Source organism: Gossypium hirsutum, chromosome A02 (genome assembly GCF_007990345.1).
Source record: "Gossypium hirsutum isolate 1008001.06 chromosome A02, Gossypium_hirsutum_v2.1, whole genome shotgun sequence".
NCBI classification, from domain to species: Eukaryota; Viridiplantae; Streptophyta; class Magnoliopsida; order Malvales; family Malvaceae; genus Gossypium; species Gossypium hirsutum.
The window spans coordinates 1,282,037-1,299,740 of NC_053425.1; the positions used below are offsets into that span (position 1 = coordinate 1,282,037).

General features: G+C 32.1%; 1 protein-coding gene and 1 long non-coding RNA gene across 3 annotated transcripts; both read left to right on the top strand.

Moving 5' to 3' along the window:
• The first annotated feature begins 11,842 nt into the window (after positions 1–11,842).
• On the top strand, positions 11,843–14,177 carry LOC107927338 (uncharacterized). Of its 2 annotated transcripts, none has more exons than XR_001692418.2 (2): positions 11,843–13,522; positions 13,847–14,177. It is a non-coding gene; the product is annotated as an uncharacterized lncRNA (long non-coding RNA). The 2 variants fall into 2 exon arrangements; XR_001692419.2 differs by having other exon boundaries at positions 13,862–14,177.
• A 1,261-nt stretch (positions 14,178–15,438) lies between these two features.
• LOC107927364 (uncharacterized) lies at positions 15,439–17,448 on the top strand. The gene has a single exon (XM_016858422.2). It carries the CDS (start codon positions 15,439–15,441, stop codon positions 17,446–17,448), a length of 2,010 nt encoding a protein of 669 aa, XP_016713911.2.
• The last annotated feature ends 256 nt before the right edge of the window (positions 17,449–17,704 follow it).

Below are 17,704 nucleotides of genomic sequence, written 5' to 3' on the forward strand. Positions count from 1 at the left end.
CCTTTTGTGCTTGGTTAGCTGTGCAGAACAGATTGCCTACCGAGACTGGGTTACTTGCATGGGGTGTCAAGTTGATTCATTATGTCTTCTTTGTGGAAATGAGAAAGAAACTAGGGATAATATATATACTGGTTGTGTTCACTCTAAACTACTATGGGTGAGTATTTTGAGTGCTTATAATCTATTGGCGGTGCATCATACTTGGCTGGAAATGATTGACTCGGTCTTTCAGTATGGGAAGGGATGATTTCTATTATAATGAGATTGGTTTTGTATTAACCCACAATTTTCTTAGATGAGCATTATTTAAAATATATATCCAATTAGTTATGTGATCTAATAACCCCTTTTTTTTTTAAAGTCCAACTTTAATGTTGTTTTATAGTTTTATAAAAGAACATAATAGAAAAAAAGGGAATGACGTTCTATAGTTTTGGCAATTTGGGAAAACTAATCCTAGAGAAGAGGGAGAAAGGCAAAGGAAGGGTAAATCGATTATGGATTTTAACAGTTAAGGTGAGTTTTGGTTTTTGTTTCAATCTATTGTAATTGTGGTTAATTGTGGTTTTTGTTCCAATCCACTGCTATTAGGGTAAATTATTGTTTTTGACCTTTATCATCGGGACTAAAGCTGAGCATAGCGATAATTATGTTTCTTTAGGGGTTTTAAGAAGATTTTGAATTTTTTTAAACTTTCTATACTATTTATCATGTTTAAGTGGTTTTTTTTTAATTTTTTTAACTTTACTACATATTTTGAAAATTATTTGCAAAACAAATTTATAAACTTTAATGAGATTACAAATTAATAATTTTTATATTAATTATTTTGGTTTACTTCAAATTTTAGGTATTAGTGATAATCTTGCATATTCATAAGACTATCTCACAAGTGTGCCGCGTTTGCCATGCCTTGGTTCGGGTAATCTTAACATTTTTATTTTAATATTTAATAATTATAATTAAACTACTCATTCCGTACAAACCCCATGGATGCTTCCTGGAATAATTACTAATCCGAATCACATAATATTCAATTTAAAATAGTCAAATATTTCAACCACTTGTCTTATTAAAATCCATCCCAAATACAAACGTGGTGACAAAGAAAGCATTTGGTACTCAAAATAAACACACTGAAATTAAACAACCCATTGATATAATGTAATGAAGTTCAAATCCCTATTACTACAAGAGTCTCGTTGATATAGTCCATCATGGAATAGATGCTTCCCGAAAGAACAACCTGTTCAAGAAAATTAAAGTACACATCTTAGTGAGTGATAAATATATATAGTATCTAACAAAGACTGCTAACAAATGTGTTCATGGCAAACAAGATGACCAATATCTGCTACAACCATATAGGTGTGACTTTAAATAATTGGATAAAGAAAAATTGACACAAAAATCAGGCGATCCATCAAAGTTTATAAAATGGGCGAGCCTTTGGTTTCATAAAAGTCAGCAAAGAAGAAAGAAAATAGAGAAATGGGGAGAGCTCCCTGTTGTGACAAAGCAAATGTGAAGAAAGGGCCTTGGTCTCCTGAAGAAGACTCTAAGCTGAAGGATTATTTAGAGAAATATGGAACTGGTTTTGGATTGCTCTCCCTCAAAAAGCTGGTGTAGGTGTGACTTTAAATAATTGGATAAAAGAAAAACAGAAACAAAAACCAGGCGATCCATCAAAGTTTATAAAATGGGTGAGCCTTTGGTTTCATAAAAGTCAGCAAAGAAGAAAGAAAATAGAGAAATGGGGAGAGCTCCCTGTTGTGACAAAGCAAATGTGAAGAATGGGCCTTGGTCTCCTGAAGAAGACTCTAAGCTGAAGGGTTATATAGAGAATTATGGAACTGGTTTTGGATTGCTCTCCCTCAAAAAGCCGGTATGCTTCAAGTACATACATACATAAACTTACTGTGATAATGGCAACGCTGCCAACAAATGTGGTCATGGCAAACAAGATGACAAATATCTACTACAACCAAACGGGTATATATATGAAAAAAAAACTTACCGAGAAGTTAGGCAGGAGGAAACAGCTCGATAACCGGAGCGTTGCCATTGCCATTGTCATCGACGTTATCGCCATGTATACGACGTCGGATACACCTGAAGCTGCATATGATTAAAACCACGGCAACAACAAATAGGGTTATCAGAACCAAAGGCTTCTCTGCATATTTAATGGTTTCAGTCACAGAAAAATCTATTTCTGGTGATGATGGTGGACTATTGTATCCGTTTCCCTCCATATTTTCTTGGTTCAACCTTGGCTAAATGGGGTTTCTGTTAAAAGTAAGCCCCCAACTGGGTATATATAGGGCTCTCCGTGTCACCGACCTGTCTAATTCTTTTCTAGAGGGCTAATTGTCTTTTAGTTGTGGATAAAGGAGTGCTTATCAGACGTTGTCAGACATCTGATGAACTTTTCATTGAAAAACTGTAACCAAAAACACGGGCTTGACTAAGGGAATAAGCCCATCAAGAGTAAAAGTAGTTTGAAGTTGACAAAATATATGGAAATACATAAACAAAGTTGGACAAAAATACCTTCATCTCCTCCTGGAGCTCCATTACAAATCACAGCCCTTCGTCCTCCTTATCTTTACAAATCTCAGCCCTTCATCTCTTCCTTTTTGACCTTCATTTCCTCCTTCTATTAGAGCTCCAATAGAAAGTCATTACAAATCTTAGTCCCATCTCCTTTTTCTATTAGTGTTCCAAGGTCATAGCCCTTCATCTCCTCCTTTCTCTAACATCTATTACAAAATTAAATTATGTAATTTGATTCAATAAATTTTTTTGATCTATTTGAAAGTCGAGGTTAAGTTCAATGATTTATAATGTAAGTTATTTAATATACACAATGCTTATTATCATTAAAAAGAATTACAAGTTAAAATTTTTAGTAGTAATGATTAATAGTAAGTTTTGTTTTTCTTATTGTATCATTATTTGTTGGCACATATGAGATTTGTTTTGAACTTTTTTAATAATTCGAACAAAATTAAATTTTTTTATCTTTATTTTGTACTTTTTACTTGTATTATGCACACATTATTACTTCTAATAGAAGATCATTATAAATTTCAACCCTTCCTCTCTTCCATTGGAGCTCCAATTGAAGTTCATTACAAATCTCAACCTTCCATATCCTCCTTCTATTGGAGCGCCAATAGGTCATTACAAATCTCAAGCCTTCATCTCTACTTTCGATTGGAGATCTCAACCTTTTCATCTCCTCTTTTTATTGGAGCTCCAATAGAAGGTCATTACAAATTTTTGTCAAATTTGAAAAATAAATAAAAATACATAAATAAAGTTTGACAAACTTTACTAATTGAAGGGTTGAGATTTTGACAGATGTTAGAGAAAGAAGGAGATGAAGGGCTGAGATTTGTAATGACCTTCTATTAGAGCTCCAATAGAAGGAGGAGATGAAGGGCTGAGATTTGTATTGACCTTTTATTGGAGCTCCAATAGAAAGAGGAGATAAAGAGATGAAGGGTTGAGATTTGTAATGACTTTCTATTGGAACTCCAATAGAAAGAGGAGATGAAGAGATGAAGGTATTTTTGTCAAACTTGAAAAAATAAATAAAAATATATAAAGTTTGACAAACTTTACTAATTGAAGGGTTGAGATTTTGACAGATGTTAGAGAAAGTAGGAGATGAAGGGCTGAGATTTGTAATGACCTTTTATTGGAGCTCCAATAGAAGGAGGAGATGAAGGGCTGAGATTTGTAATGACCTTCTATTGGAGCTCCAATAGAAAGCGGAGATGAAGAGATGAAGGGTTGAGATTTGTAATGACCTTCTATTGGAGCTCTAATAAAAGAAGAAGATGAAGGGTTGAGTTCTCCAATCGGAAGAGGAGATGAAGGGTTGAGATTTGTAAATGACCTTCTATTGGAGCTCCAATAGGAGGATATGAAAGGTTGAGATTTGTAATGAACTTCTATTGGAGCTCCAATGGAGTAGATGAAGGGCTGAGATTTGTAATGATCTTCTATTGGAAGTAATACCTTCATCTTCCTCCTGAAGCTCTATTACAAATCTCAGCCCTTCATCCTCCTGATCTTTACAAATCTCAGCCCTTCATCTCTTCTTTTTTGACCTTCATTTTCTCCTTCTATTGGAGCTCCAATAGAAAGTCATTACAAATCTTAGTCTCATCTCCTTTTTCTATTGGAGCTCCAATAGAAAGTCATTACAAATTTCATCACTTCATCTTCTCTTTCTATTGGAGTTCTAATAAAAAGTCATTACAAATCTCAACCGTTCATCTCTTCATCTCCACTTTCTATTGGAGCTCTAATAAAATGTCAATACAAATCTTAGCCCTTCATCTCCTCATTTCTCTAACATTTGTCAAAATCTCAACCCTTCAATTAGTAAAGTTTGTCAAACTTTATTTATACATTTTTATTTATTTTTTCAAGTTTGAAAAAAATACCTTCATGATCTCCTCCTTCTATCGAAGGTCCAATAGAAGGAGTACTCTTTCTCTCTTTTTGTAGGCTCCATTAACACACTTATAAGCGAGCTCGTTAGAGATGAGATCAACAAATTTTTATAAACAAAAACAAAATCAATGACACTTATAGGATTAAGATGATAGATAACTTATGAAGAAAGAAAAAAAATTAAGACAAATAAAAACTTGAGGAGTCAATAATTTCTTTAAAGCTTTAATTTTGTCTCTAGGATACAATAAGCTATAAAATAAAAAAGTAGAATAGTTTACAAAATTGTAAACATATGTATGTATTAATTTTTGTGCTCGAGCTCGGCTCAATAATTAAGCTTAAGGTTATATATAGAGGGAAATAACGTCATTTTATAATATAAAAGTATAAAAAGCTCAATAAGGCTTCCGAGTTGTTCGAATCAAGTATTATTAAGCTTGAATTGGACTCGATCAGTAGCTCGAGCTTGCTCGATAATTACTGAATCGAGTTTAAATTTTTTTTGAGTCAAACTCAAGTAGATTACGAGTACAAATATCTAATTTACAACCCTACCTTAAACCAAAATAAAATCTAGACTAAAAATCTACACATGTATAAATATACCTAACCGAACTCAAACCTAGAAACTCAATGATCCAAAATTTTAAAGCATCATTTAGTTTCTAATTATTGTTTAGATTGTTTGGAACAATATCATGCATATTCTCTACTTTTGACTACAATTATTATTGAATTATTCTTCTTTTCTTTCCTCGCATTTTCCCTTTCCTCTCTTTTCCCACCCTTTTCTTCTCTATTCCTTCACCTCACGTCCCAAATCCCCTAAAAAACCAATAGAAAAATAGGTGTAAGTGTAACAATAAATCTAAACCTAAGCTGTACCACTATGGATTTTTTAGGTTTAGAGAGGAGATGAAGGGTTGAAATTTGTAATGACCTTTATTACTAGATTTTAATGGATTTTGGAGACAAAGTACTAGACATGTTCATGGGTCAGGCTAAAATTTGAGAGGGTTTGGACAAAAATACTAGGCCTTAAAAATGGGATTAGACAAAAAATTAGGCCCATTTAAAATATGGGTTGGGCTTGAGTTTGAACATTCAAAGCCCGAGCTCGGCACAATTTAAGTTTATAATACTTTATATTATGTTATTTTTATATATTATGTAATTTAGAACACATTAAAAAAGTAAACCTATACTAAATATATAATACTACTCTAATGTAAACATTAAAATAATATTAAGATTACTATATAAAAAATTTCAATAAGTAAAAAATGTGTATATAATTATTAAATATTAAAATAAAATAATTTCAATAAGTTTTGGTTTTTGTTCCGATCTATTGCTACTAGAGTTAATTGTAGTTTTTGTTTCAACCTAGTGTCAGAGGGGTAAATTATAATTTTTGACCTTTGTCATCGGGGTTAAGGGTGATTATAACGATAAAAAGGGAGTTGCTTTTATCTATTGGTGTATTCGGAAATTATTAAATTGTCTTAATTATTGCTTTGACCTAAAATATGTTTTGAACTATGTTACCACATATTACTTGTAAATTTTGTAATTATATATTTTCTACTAAATATTTGGCATAAATTTTTTTTGTGTTTGCTTAACCCAACTAAGGTAAACGCTAGCTACTTACTCTTTTAATATTTTTATAAATTCTAACTTTGCTCGCGAACATGAAAAATTTGGGGAGTGACAATTTTATACATAATTATATTTCTTTAAGGGTTTCAAGAAATTATTGAATTTTTTTTAGACTTTTGATATTATTTAACATGTTTAATTGTTTTTTTAAATTAACTTCACTACATATTTTGAAAGTTATTTGCAAAACAAATTGATAAACTTTAATGAGATTATGAATCAATAATTTTTATATAAAATATTTTGGACTACTTAAAATTTTAGGTATTAGTAATATAGCCTTGCATATTCATGAGACTCTATCCTACAAGTGTGCGGCGTTTGTCATGCCTTAATTCGGGGCGTGATAGATTTAGTGGCATCAAAGCTTAGATCATTTATTCTAAAATGTTTCAATCTAGTTTTCAATTTAAAATATTTCAACCATGCTTTAAAATTAGTGAGACATCTCTTACAAAGTTTGAGCGTGGGGTATAAAATTATGCTTGGGACGTTTTCTATTACAATTTTTTAGTTATTTTCTTTTATTGTAATTGTTAGTGATTTTGTTGTATCCATATTTTTATGATTCAATGTTGTTGAGGTAAAATGTAAATAATGAAGTTGAGTGATACTCGATAGTGCTCATTGTAAGTTGTCATTGAGGTAGTTTAATTACTTACCTTCTTTGGTTTGGCAATTTAATAAAAAAAAATCTTTAGACTTTTAATGTGTTGTTATATTGAAGATAATATGGTCCATATATGGAAGCTAATCCTTGGCATTTGAAGATCATTTTGGATACGATCGAGATTCGATATGTTGTTAATTTTAAGCTAACCCTTAAAATGTGGAGATTCGATCGAGATTGTGTTGTTAATTTTGTTGAGCATATATTTGGTTGATTGTGCTTTAGATGTTTATGTTGTAATAGCTATTTTCAAGGAGTTATTTTGTATTCACTTAGATTTTATGTTAGTAAGCCATAATTGATATATGCTTTAAGGCTTGTCTAGGTTTTATATAAGAGCTTATTGAGAGCACTTTAATCTATTCATTGAGGAGCTGTTTTTGTAAGAGAGTGCAAACTGTTTTTGTAAATATTGTTGAGTGTTTACTTCCCAAGTTCTTAGGGGGATTTTGGAGGTGAATGTTCTAGTCTTTCGGTATAAAGGCGAGATCTCAATACTTGGGGAGTGATAGAGTGTGAATTATTTGTTGTATTTGTGATTAAAGATAGTGAAATTACCCACTGGTCTAGACTCCATAGACATAGGGAAATTGAAGTACGTAAACAACCCTTAGTGTTGTTAAATGACTTTGAAAATAAAGAAAAATATAAATGTGGTGTCGAAACCATTTTTTGAAAAAACGGGTCGACTTGATTTTGGAAACGAAAACAAAAAAACGAGAGTCGCCACCAATCTTTTTTGATGAGGTATGATCGGGTCACCTCATAAAAGTGGTTGTTTTTAATAAATGGTTTGATTTATTTAAACAACGATTTTGGTCCGCGAAATTCAGAAAGATGGGTTCGAGAGTTGGTTACGTATGAGAAATGATTAGCACCCTCGCAACGCCCAAAATTGGTACCTAGTTGATTAATTAGTGTCTTTAATGTCGAAAATTGAAATTTTAAAAAGATTTTAAAATACGACACCTTGTTTATAAATGTTAATTTTACAAAGATGTTTGAATAAATCGAAGCGGATGCTAAAGACTTTCTTATCCCGAAATAATAAAATGTCACATCCAGCACGTTAGGAGATGGCATTTAGAATTCTCGAGAATAAGACTATCTTTTGAATTTTAAAAAAAATCGTATTTGAATTTTAAAAGGATATTCGGTTATTTAGGTTAAACGAGGAAAATCGATACCCAGTAAGTTAGGGCACGATTTTTTTCTCGAATTTCTAAGAATGGAATATTGCCTTGTTTTGAAAATTATATTTTTGTGTACTAATAGCAAATATGAAATTTAAAACAATGTGTATTTATTTTATTTAGAATGGTAATTTGCGAATAAAATTATTATGTCAATAAATAATAAGAATATAAATATACTAATAAAAAAATGATTCACAATAATCACATAATTTGTACTTCTTAACTATTGATATGAACGACCAAATAAGAAATAACTAACAAAAGATAATGACACAAAAATAATAATAACAATAATAAGAATAACAATGATAATAATGATGAAATCTAAATTAATAAACAATTAAAATAAATAAACACAGGCAAAAGAAAAGAAAATAAGAAACGATTGTAAAATATGATGAAGGAAATAATACATGAAAACGAATTAAAACAACAGTATATATAGCAACTTAAAACCAACAAAGTATAAAACAAATTAAATTAGAACTATATAAAACCATTTGACATTAAATAATATAAATTTTAAAGAAATAATTTATGGAAGAAAATTTAAAACAAGTAAAAAAATGGTTCAAGATATATAATAGATGAAGAGAATTTAAACAAATACAAATTTGCAAGAAAGGGCCGGAGTTTTACTAAATAAATAGTAGGAAGACAAACAAGTAAATAAAAATAATTACATAAAAAATAAAACAGCTTGTAAAACAAATAAAAATGAAGATGAGCAAATAAATGTAAGAATAAAGAAATATTAAATAAGAAGATTTAAAAGATAGCAGAATAGTAATAATAATAAAAATAACAATAATAATAATAAATAATGTTAAATTAATTAATAAGTAGACAAACTAAAAAAGAAAAGAAAATATAATCATAATAAAAATAATAGCCATAATAATAATACAATAATAATGGTATTAGAATAATAAATAAATACAAATACGAATGTAATAACAATAGTTAATAATATATTAAATTAATCGATTTAATAATGAAATAACAAAAATAATGAAAAAGGGCTAAATTGAGTGTTAAAATAAGTATTTGGGGGTAAATATGAAATAAAATGAAAAAGGAAGGGTCAAGTTGTAATGCGCACATCCATGGAAGGATCAAATGAGCAAATAATCCCTCATCATATGCACATTGTCTAAACCATCCCTCGATTTAAAAATTTTAACCTTTAAAAAAAGGGGGGGAAAATCGACTTTTGAAAAAAAACAAATACGTGGAGTCACCACCGATCCTTTTGTTTTGGTGTGATCGGATCACCTAAGAATTTGATTATTTTAATAAAACACTTTTGGTTTACTAAAACAACGATTCTGGTCTACGAAAATATGAGAAAACGGGCTCGGGAGTCAGTTACGTATGAGGAAGGATTAGCACCCTCATTACGCCCAAAATTGGTACCAAATCGATTAAATATTGTCCTTATGTCTAAAATTAAAAAAGTTTTTGAAATGTGGTTCTTGTTAATAACATTTGAATAACCCGAGTTGGTTGCCAAAAATCTTCTTGTTTCGACGTCCAAAAGTTTATAATTTGAAATTAACAAAAGGATGCCCAACTGTTTGGTCCAACAAAAAACCGAAACCCAGCACAGTAGGGCACGATTCCTCGAATTTCCAAACATTATCCATTGCCTTACCTTAAAAATAAGGGTGAAATTCCGAAGGGATCTTTGATGGTTTTGAGCAAATGAAAAAGCGCAACCCAGCACGATAGGGCTCGATTCTCAAATTGCCAAACATCAAACATCACATTCGTTTTGAAAGGTTTTTAATAATTATGAATAAAGACCTAAAGGAATACTCGATCGTTTTGAACAAACGAGAAATCACGACCCAGCACGATAAGGATGATTCCTGAATTGTCGAACACTGAGAATTGCCCTCGTTTTAAAGGATTTTTAGAAGAGCCGAGTGAAATTTTGAAGAGATATTTGATTATTTTAAACAATCGAGGAATTGCTACCCAACACGTTAGGGCACGATCCTACAAATTGCCAAATACCGAATATCGCCTTTGTTTTAGGGATTTTAAAAGACACGAGCGAAATTTCAAAGTGATATTAGATTATTTTGAGCAAATGCAAAATTGCAACCCAACACGTTAGGGCACGATTCCGCGAATTGCCAAACATCAAATCTCATCTTCGTTTAAGGGATTTTAAAAGAAATGAATGGAATTTCGAAGGGAAATTTGATTATTTTGAGCAAATGCGAAATTGCAACCCAACATGTTAGGGCACGATTCCGCGAATTGCCGAACATCAAATTTCGTCTTCGTTTTAAAGAATTCTTTTTTTTAAAAAAAATTGTGAAACTAGCTTTAAACGCATTAATTCGATTTGAAATAGGACGAAATTAATCGTAAAATTTAGATTTTATAAAACCACATTTCAAAAATCAAGTGGAAAACGATGAATGGGGTAATATGTGTATGCATAAAAATATGACAATGGAAAAATGAGGATAATATAATTTATCTAATCAACTACAAGAACTAAGTATAACTAGCTTGGAAATATAACTCAACTTCAATCATGCATGGAGAATAATTAGCTTGACAATAATGAATACATAAAATGCAACGACAACATACATGGCATAATAAAAATTATTAGAGGCACCAAACAAAATGCAAACCAAAGAAGCAATATGGTATAAAACCATTTCACAATAATGACGAATAAATGGACATATAAAATATAGGTTGAAAATTTGTATAAAACTAAGGATATATATATAAAACCTTTTTTGAAACCGATATTATAGAATGAAAGTTTAGGTCAAATTGCATGTAAAATATTTTAAATACAAATACATTTAAAAGTTGACAAACTACATGATGATTTAAATAATTTAATATAAAAGAATGAGAATAAAGATATATGACAAGACTTAATACACAAAATAGATTTATGAAACATGTGTACATGTATAAAAATAGTATTTAAGTGTAAAATTTTAAACCAAAACAATGTGTGGTAAAATGCATTCTTAAAAATGTGACTTATGTACGTAAAAGAAAGTATATATATATATAGAAAAAAAATTAAGAGAATTCATAAAATAACCTTAGTATGGGACTAAATATGTACATAGAACTAAATTATTAACCATTTATGAACAAATATACGTGAAACATTTGAGCAAGTGTTACATAGATATTTTAAATAATATAGTATAAAAATGAACTATAAAATGATGGTTAAAAATATATGAAAAAGTTATTGAAATAATTCAACAAATATATAAAAATGTTAAGCACTTTAAAGTACAAATATTATAAATTACAAATTATGAACCTTGATTTAAAAAAAAAAGTACATGACACATATATAGAATATTTAAAGAAGTATCATATAAATAGCGAAATAATATGATAAAAAGAACCTTGAACTCATTACACAAAGAAGACTATAAGTATAAAATCATGGATCTAATAAAGTATATAGATCAAATATATGTACCAATTATATATAAGTATTTAATCAAAATGTTATATAAAAGTGCTAAAATAATTTAACGTGAAAAGAATTTTAAACGATGATTTTATAAACAAAATAGAGTTTTCAAAAAGAACTCGACACATATATACACGTATATAAGAATATTAGGAATTTTAAAAGAGTAAGCATTACGAATCAAAAACACAATTAAAATACTACATGTACAAATATATATATTATCTAAAAGAATATTGTACAAGAATGTTAAAATAATCTAAATAAAATCTTCAAAAACAAATATACAAATATAACCAAACAAAATGATTAAAATAGATCGATATAGAAATATTAAATATGTTTAAAAGGTAAGTTATACAAATAGAAAACTAAAATAAAAATGAATTAAAATAAGATGAATAGTTTATAAATAAAAAATCGAAAATTCCGCGCAAGTATGTAAGGACTATGGCTGGAAATATTCTAGATGCCCAAAACGCGACACTGTACGGTGGACTAGAGTGCAAACGCGCACAAATCGCAGGGGTAATAAAAAAAATCCTGAAGCATGAGTGCGAACTGATTGAAACGTGGTGCGAAAGGGGAGGGGCCGATTTTGGAAATATGCCCTCACCGCAAAAACACGCGGGTCATCGGGGCAGCAAACTCGATCGGGTCGGGCGCGATTAGACGACGTCGTTTCTGAGCCATTGAAACGGGCTTAAAACGGCGTCGTATTTGATCCTTTAAAAGGACCTAAAGCTGAATCATTCGGCCAAACAAACCCTAGCCCCTCTTATCCCTCTCGTCTGACCTTAGAACTCCCCCTTTAGCGCCGATCTGCGTCTATCAGCGGAGACGAACAGCCCCGGGCTTCAAAGGATGACCATTTCGGCTGTGGGATCCCTTCTAAACCCCGACTTCGACGAAATGAAGGGGAACCGATGGCCAACTCGTAAGGTAAACCTCTCTTTTGCTTTCTTTTTTTGTTTTTGAGATAGATTTCAAAATAAAAAGAAAATAGAGGTGTAAAAATGAAAACAGGGAACAACCTTTGCAGAATATTCCACTTCTTTGTATTTGATTCCTCTTTTTTTGTGTAATCTGTTCATAGTCTCCTTTTTACAATCAAAAATCAAAGGCTTTATAGCCGAATAACTAAAGAAAACAACAATTTTTGTCCTTTGCTTTTGTATTGGCTTGTTGCTGCTTTTGTTTGTTTTCTTTTGCAGGTACGGAGCACGGGGCTGTGCGTTGGTGCTCGGGTACGGGTCTAGGCTGGAGTACGGAGGCGCGCGTACGTGGCTGCTGGAGGGTACGGAGGCCAAGGCTGGGGCTTGGCTGCGGCTCGAGAGAGAGAAACCTAGGGTTCTGTTCGTTCTAAAAATTTTGGGCCATTTGGGCCGGTGTACTTTTGGGGTTGGGTCTAGGTTTAACATTAATTTGGGCTTGGTTTTTTAGTAATTGGACTGTAATGGACTGTGGTTTTTTATTTGTTTATTTTATTTTTGGTTTGTTTTTTTGTTTTTATATGGGTCGGGCAAATTTGGCCTACTACACACATCATTTAAAAAGGACCAAAATAAAACTTTTAAAATTAAGCAGGGCGAATTTTAGAAGATAAAAGAAAAGAAAACATGACAAAATTGGAACAAATGTACAAAGCAGGGGATTAAAGGGATAAATATCCCAACAGAGCAAAACGCGCAGATCCCCCTGGAGTGGGTCTGGTCGCGCGCGGATCTACCCTAAACAACGCCGTTTCGGCGCTAGGGCATTGGGTGTAAAACGGCACCGTTTTCTTCTTATTATTAAAACCCAAAAAAAATTTCATGCTTCATTTCCAGCCGATTTTTTAAAGAAAGTTTCAAAAACTTTCTCCTTTTCCTCTGCTAGGGTTTCAAACCCTCTTAGTGCCGCTGTTAGCCCTTCAATCCTCCACCACGGACGGTGGTCGGGGCAACATCAAATGGCTTTTCAGCCTCTGATTAAGCCGCGTTTGAAGGCCAAGCCTTAAAGGCCTAGGAAATCGAGATAGGGAGGCATTCCGGTGACGCGATTATGGTGAGTTCCCTTTCCCTCCCTTTTTATTTATTTCAAGCATTTTGTTAAAAAGATTTATAAAATAAATAAAACAAAAACAAAATAGAAAAAAATCAAAAATAAAAAATAAAAAATAAGAGCAAACACCTTTTAAGATCGTTTTCTACTTTTGATTTCTCTGAAAATATGTTCGTGTGATACAACCTTTTTTGTATCCAAAAACCCCCCTTTTACAAACTGATTGCCTTTCGGCTTTATAGCCGATTACAATATTAAGAAAATGTTGCTCCCCTTGCTCTGTGTTGTCTGCTGTTATTTATTCTTCTTTTTGCCTTCTTTTACCAGTCTCTGGATGTGCAGGAGATGGGACGGGTCAGAGGGTGGTTGAGCCCCGAGCGTCGGACGTGCTGACCAGGCACGCGGGGAGCGGCGCACACTACTGGTATAGAAACCCTAGGGTTTCTTTCTTTCTGATAAATTTGGGCTAAGGCTGGTGTTTTAGTTTTTGAGCCATAGAATATTCGGGCCTTGTAAATGGACTTGTGATTGGACCACTTAATTTTTTTATTTAAATTTTGGTTTTTGGTGATTTGGGCTCGGGCCGGGCAAAATAAGCCTGTTACATGTGGTATCCCAACTACTTTTATTTTCAGTGCTTTCACTATACCTTCTTTCATTCCTCTTTCACTCTAAACTTATGTTATTCGAATTTGGACATGAATGATAAATACGAGTACGTGTTTAGAATAAAAGCAAAGATTTAGGGTCAATGCTTGATTTTCTTAATGTTGCATGTTTTTTAAATCTAGTGAAGGCTAAAAGCAAAGATTGTTTAGACAATTAAGAGAGCAAAGTTATGTTATTAACAGTCATGAGCATAGCTTCATTGCCATGAAAGTATTATTGAAGGTACAAACTTTGCAACCCCAAACCTTTCCTTAACCTTGGCCCAAATTTAAAAAGAAAAGTTTGGATTCGAAACAGTTGCTTAAGAGGTTTACTCATTGTTGCATATGTTCTCTAGCTTTGTTCACCAATTGGTGAGTTGATGGACAAATTTGGTTAACATTGCTAAGGAATCTAAGTTACTTTATCTCATCTTCAATATATGTGCAAATTAAAGCTCTTGTCTCACACCTAGACGTGATTTAAACTCCATCATCCTCTTCTCAATCCTCTAATATTGTATTGGTAAAAAAAATATTTTTGATAAAATACACTCACCCAAACAAAGTATCAAGCCTCATTGAATTATAAAACATTTATAAGAAATCCACTCACTCAAGCAAAGTATTAAGGTAGTATAAAGAAACTCGTTAAAGGAAATATACTAAAGATAGATTTGGGGGTTTTTCTTTTTTAGATATTCGCTATACTTTTGTTTTTAACTTTCTTAGGGAATCTTAACATATGTTTAAAAATTCATAATAAGTTTTATGAAATTATCAACAATGTATAAAGATAATTAAATAAAATATTTTAATTTGTTGAATAAAATATTTTTTTTCATACTTTTCTTTTTATGAAACACATAAAACTACAAATCAATATTGAGCAACCAACACAACTAAATTTGTGACATGTACTTTCTTAGCACAAAACAACAAAATCCATGTAATAAATAATATATAAACATCAAAATACTTGTAATATTATATAAAATACCCTCATAATTTTACAATAAAGGTTTGTCTTGTACTTTACTAATCTTTAACTTTATTATTAAGAAAATAAAATTTATATAAAAAAGTTAAGAAATATAAACAAATAAAAGAAACCAACTAAAGTAAAGTACGAAAGCAAAGACAGAATAAAAGCAATATACTAGGATAGTTTTAGAGTCTCTTTCTTTCAAATTAGTATTTCACTTCAAACATTGAGTTTCAATTTTTTTCTTTCTTGCTACATTGACGGAAAAAACCAAAGAGGAAGGAGAAATGGAGGAGCCACTAAATTATGGTCACCAACATACTTTGCTTCTTTTGAATGAAGATCAGCTGATTGTAGCTAACTGCTCAATGTGTGGCGAGAAGGTGTCAACTCCATGTTTTAGCTGTGCCGAGGATTGTGGGTTTTACCTTCACAAGGTATGTGCTGAGGCACCTTTGGAGCTTAATCACCCTTTTCATCCTGATCATCCTCTTCTTCTTATGCATCATAGTCTTCTCATTAAGAATCCAGGTTATTCATCAGGGTACATATGTGATTTTTGCTATAAAGACGGTAATGAGTTTGTTTATCACTGCTCTTGCGGATTGGACTTTCATATTAAATGTGCTTTGTTTACATTTAATATTGCTGAGAATAATTTGAAAGAGCTTGAACATGTTGCCCTTCTACTTCCTTTGATTTCTACTGAAAATGATGATGACAAACTTGAAGATGTTGCTAAGTGCTTTGGATGTTGGGAACCATTAGCAAAGTATACACACTTTTCTCCTGACTGTGGATTTAATTTACATGAGAAATGCGCTAAGCTTCATTTCAAACTAAATCGCGTGTGGCATCGTAAGCATCCTCTTGTTCTACAATTTAATAGGGAACGGCTCTCTTGCAAGATATGCCAAGTAACAACGGGAAGAGGATTTGTTTATGGTTGCTCTCCTTGTAAGTTTGTTGTTCACATTGAATGTGTGTCAACATCTTTTGATTTTACTGTTAAAGAAAAAAGCCATGAACATCCATTCAATTTGTTTCGAAGACCATCATCATTCATTTGTGATGCATGTGGTACCGAAGGAATCTATATTGCCTACATATGTTGTACATGCAACATTATGATCCATAAAAAGTGCACTTCATTGCCACGCATCATCAAAAGCAAGTGGCATGATCATCGCCTTTTTCACAAATATCTCCTTCCGGATGAATTTGGAAGTTCAGACTGCATCATTTGTCATGATGAAGTAGATCCAGAGCATGGTAGTTATTGTTGTTCACATTGCAATATTACATTCCATGTGCATTGTGTGACAGAGTACAAATATTCATATTCAATAGTTACACTAGAAAATGAAGATGAGATGCCCAATGAAAGTTCCATCAGTGTTATTGAGTGGAACGATGCTGGAGAAGCTGAAAAAGTAAAGCATTTCAAGCATATGCATAATCTAATGTTAGGTCCCTTTGTTGGAGGATATGAAAATAGTTGCGATGGGTGTATGTTACCAATCTCGGATCCATTTTACTATTGTTCAGAATGTGGTTTTTTTCTTCATAAAGCATGTGCCGAGTTGCTTAAGATGAAGAATGTTTGGTATCATCTTTGCGAAGAGCCTCTCACCCTTATTTCAGACAAGGTTTTTAAGTGTGGATTATGTAGTGAAGTATCTAATGCCTTTGCTTATGAATGTTGTAGATGTGAGAATAAAATATGTCTCCGATGTGTGGTTGCTCTTACTCCTGGTGCTCAAACATGTTTGAAACATGAACACCCCCTCTTTTTCTACAGAGACCAGGAGCAAAAATGCAATGCTTGTGGTGAGGCTACATGGAATGCATTTTGTTGTAAGGATTGTAATTTTGTGCTACATGCTGGATGTTTTTCACTTCCAATTACAGCTCGTCACAAATGCGATGAGCATCTTCTTTTACTCACTGATCATGATGATAACAATTATTCAAAAAGTCATCATTGTGATATCTGTGAAGAAAGTCGAGATCCAAATCGTCGGTTTTATCATTGTGCAACATGCGATACTTCGGCTCATGTTAGTTGTGTTCTTGGAAACTATCCATTCCTCAAACTCGGGAGCATAATCTATGAAGAAACATGTCATCCACACCCACTGACCATTGTGAAGAAGAAGTATTACTACCCTGATTGTGATGAATGCAGTAACCCTTGTGAAGATGTGGCTCTTGAATGCTCTAAGTCGGAGTGCAAATATATTGTCCATTGGGATTGTGTAGCACCTGATTCTTTATGGTTTGAATGGTCCATGTAGCAATTTTAGATGTAATCATATTTGAAACCTACCACTTCATTTGCAGGAAAACTTAAGAGTGGAACACAGGGTTTGATCTTTACCTTGTTACTTGTGATGTTAGTTGTTGTTGTCATTATAATTTGGTTTATCCGACTTTTTAAGTTTTAAATAAATATCATGTAATAATCTAGAGTTGAAACTTGTGTGGGTTGCATTGGTGTTTGATTGTTGATTTTAAATTTTCTTGTAATTTGGGAGTGTGATTGTACTTACA

Coding starts and splice junctions, on each gene's coding strand:
- LOC107927364 (XM_016858422.2), top strand. CDS start 15,439: ATGGAGGAGCCACTAAATTATGGTCACCAACATACTTTGCTTCTTTTG.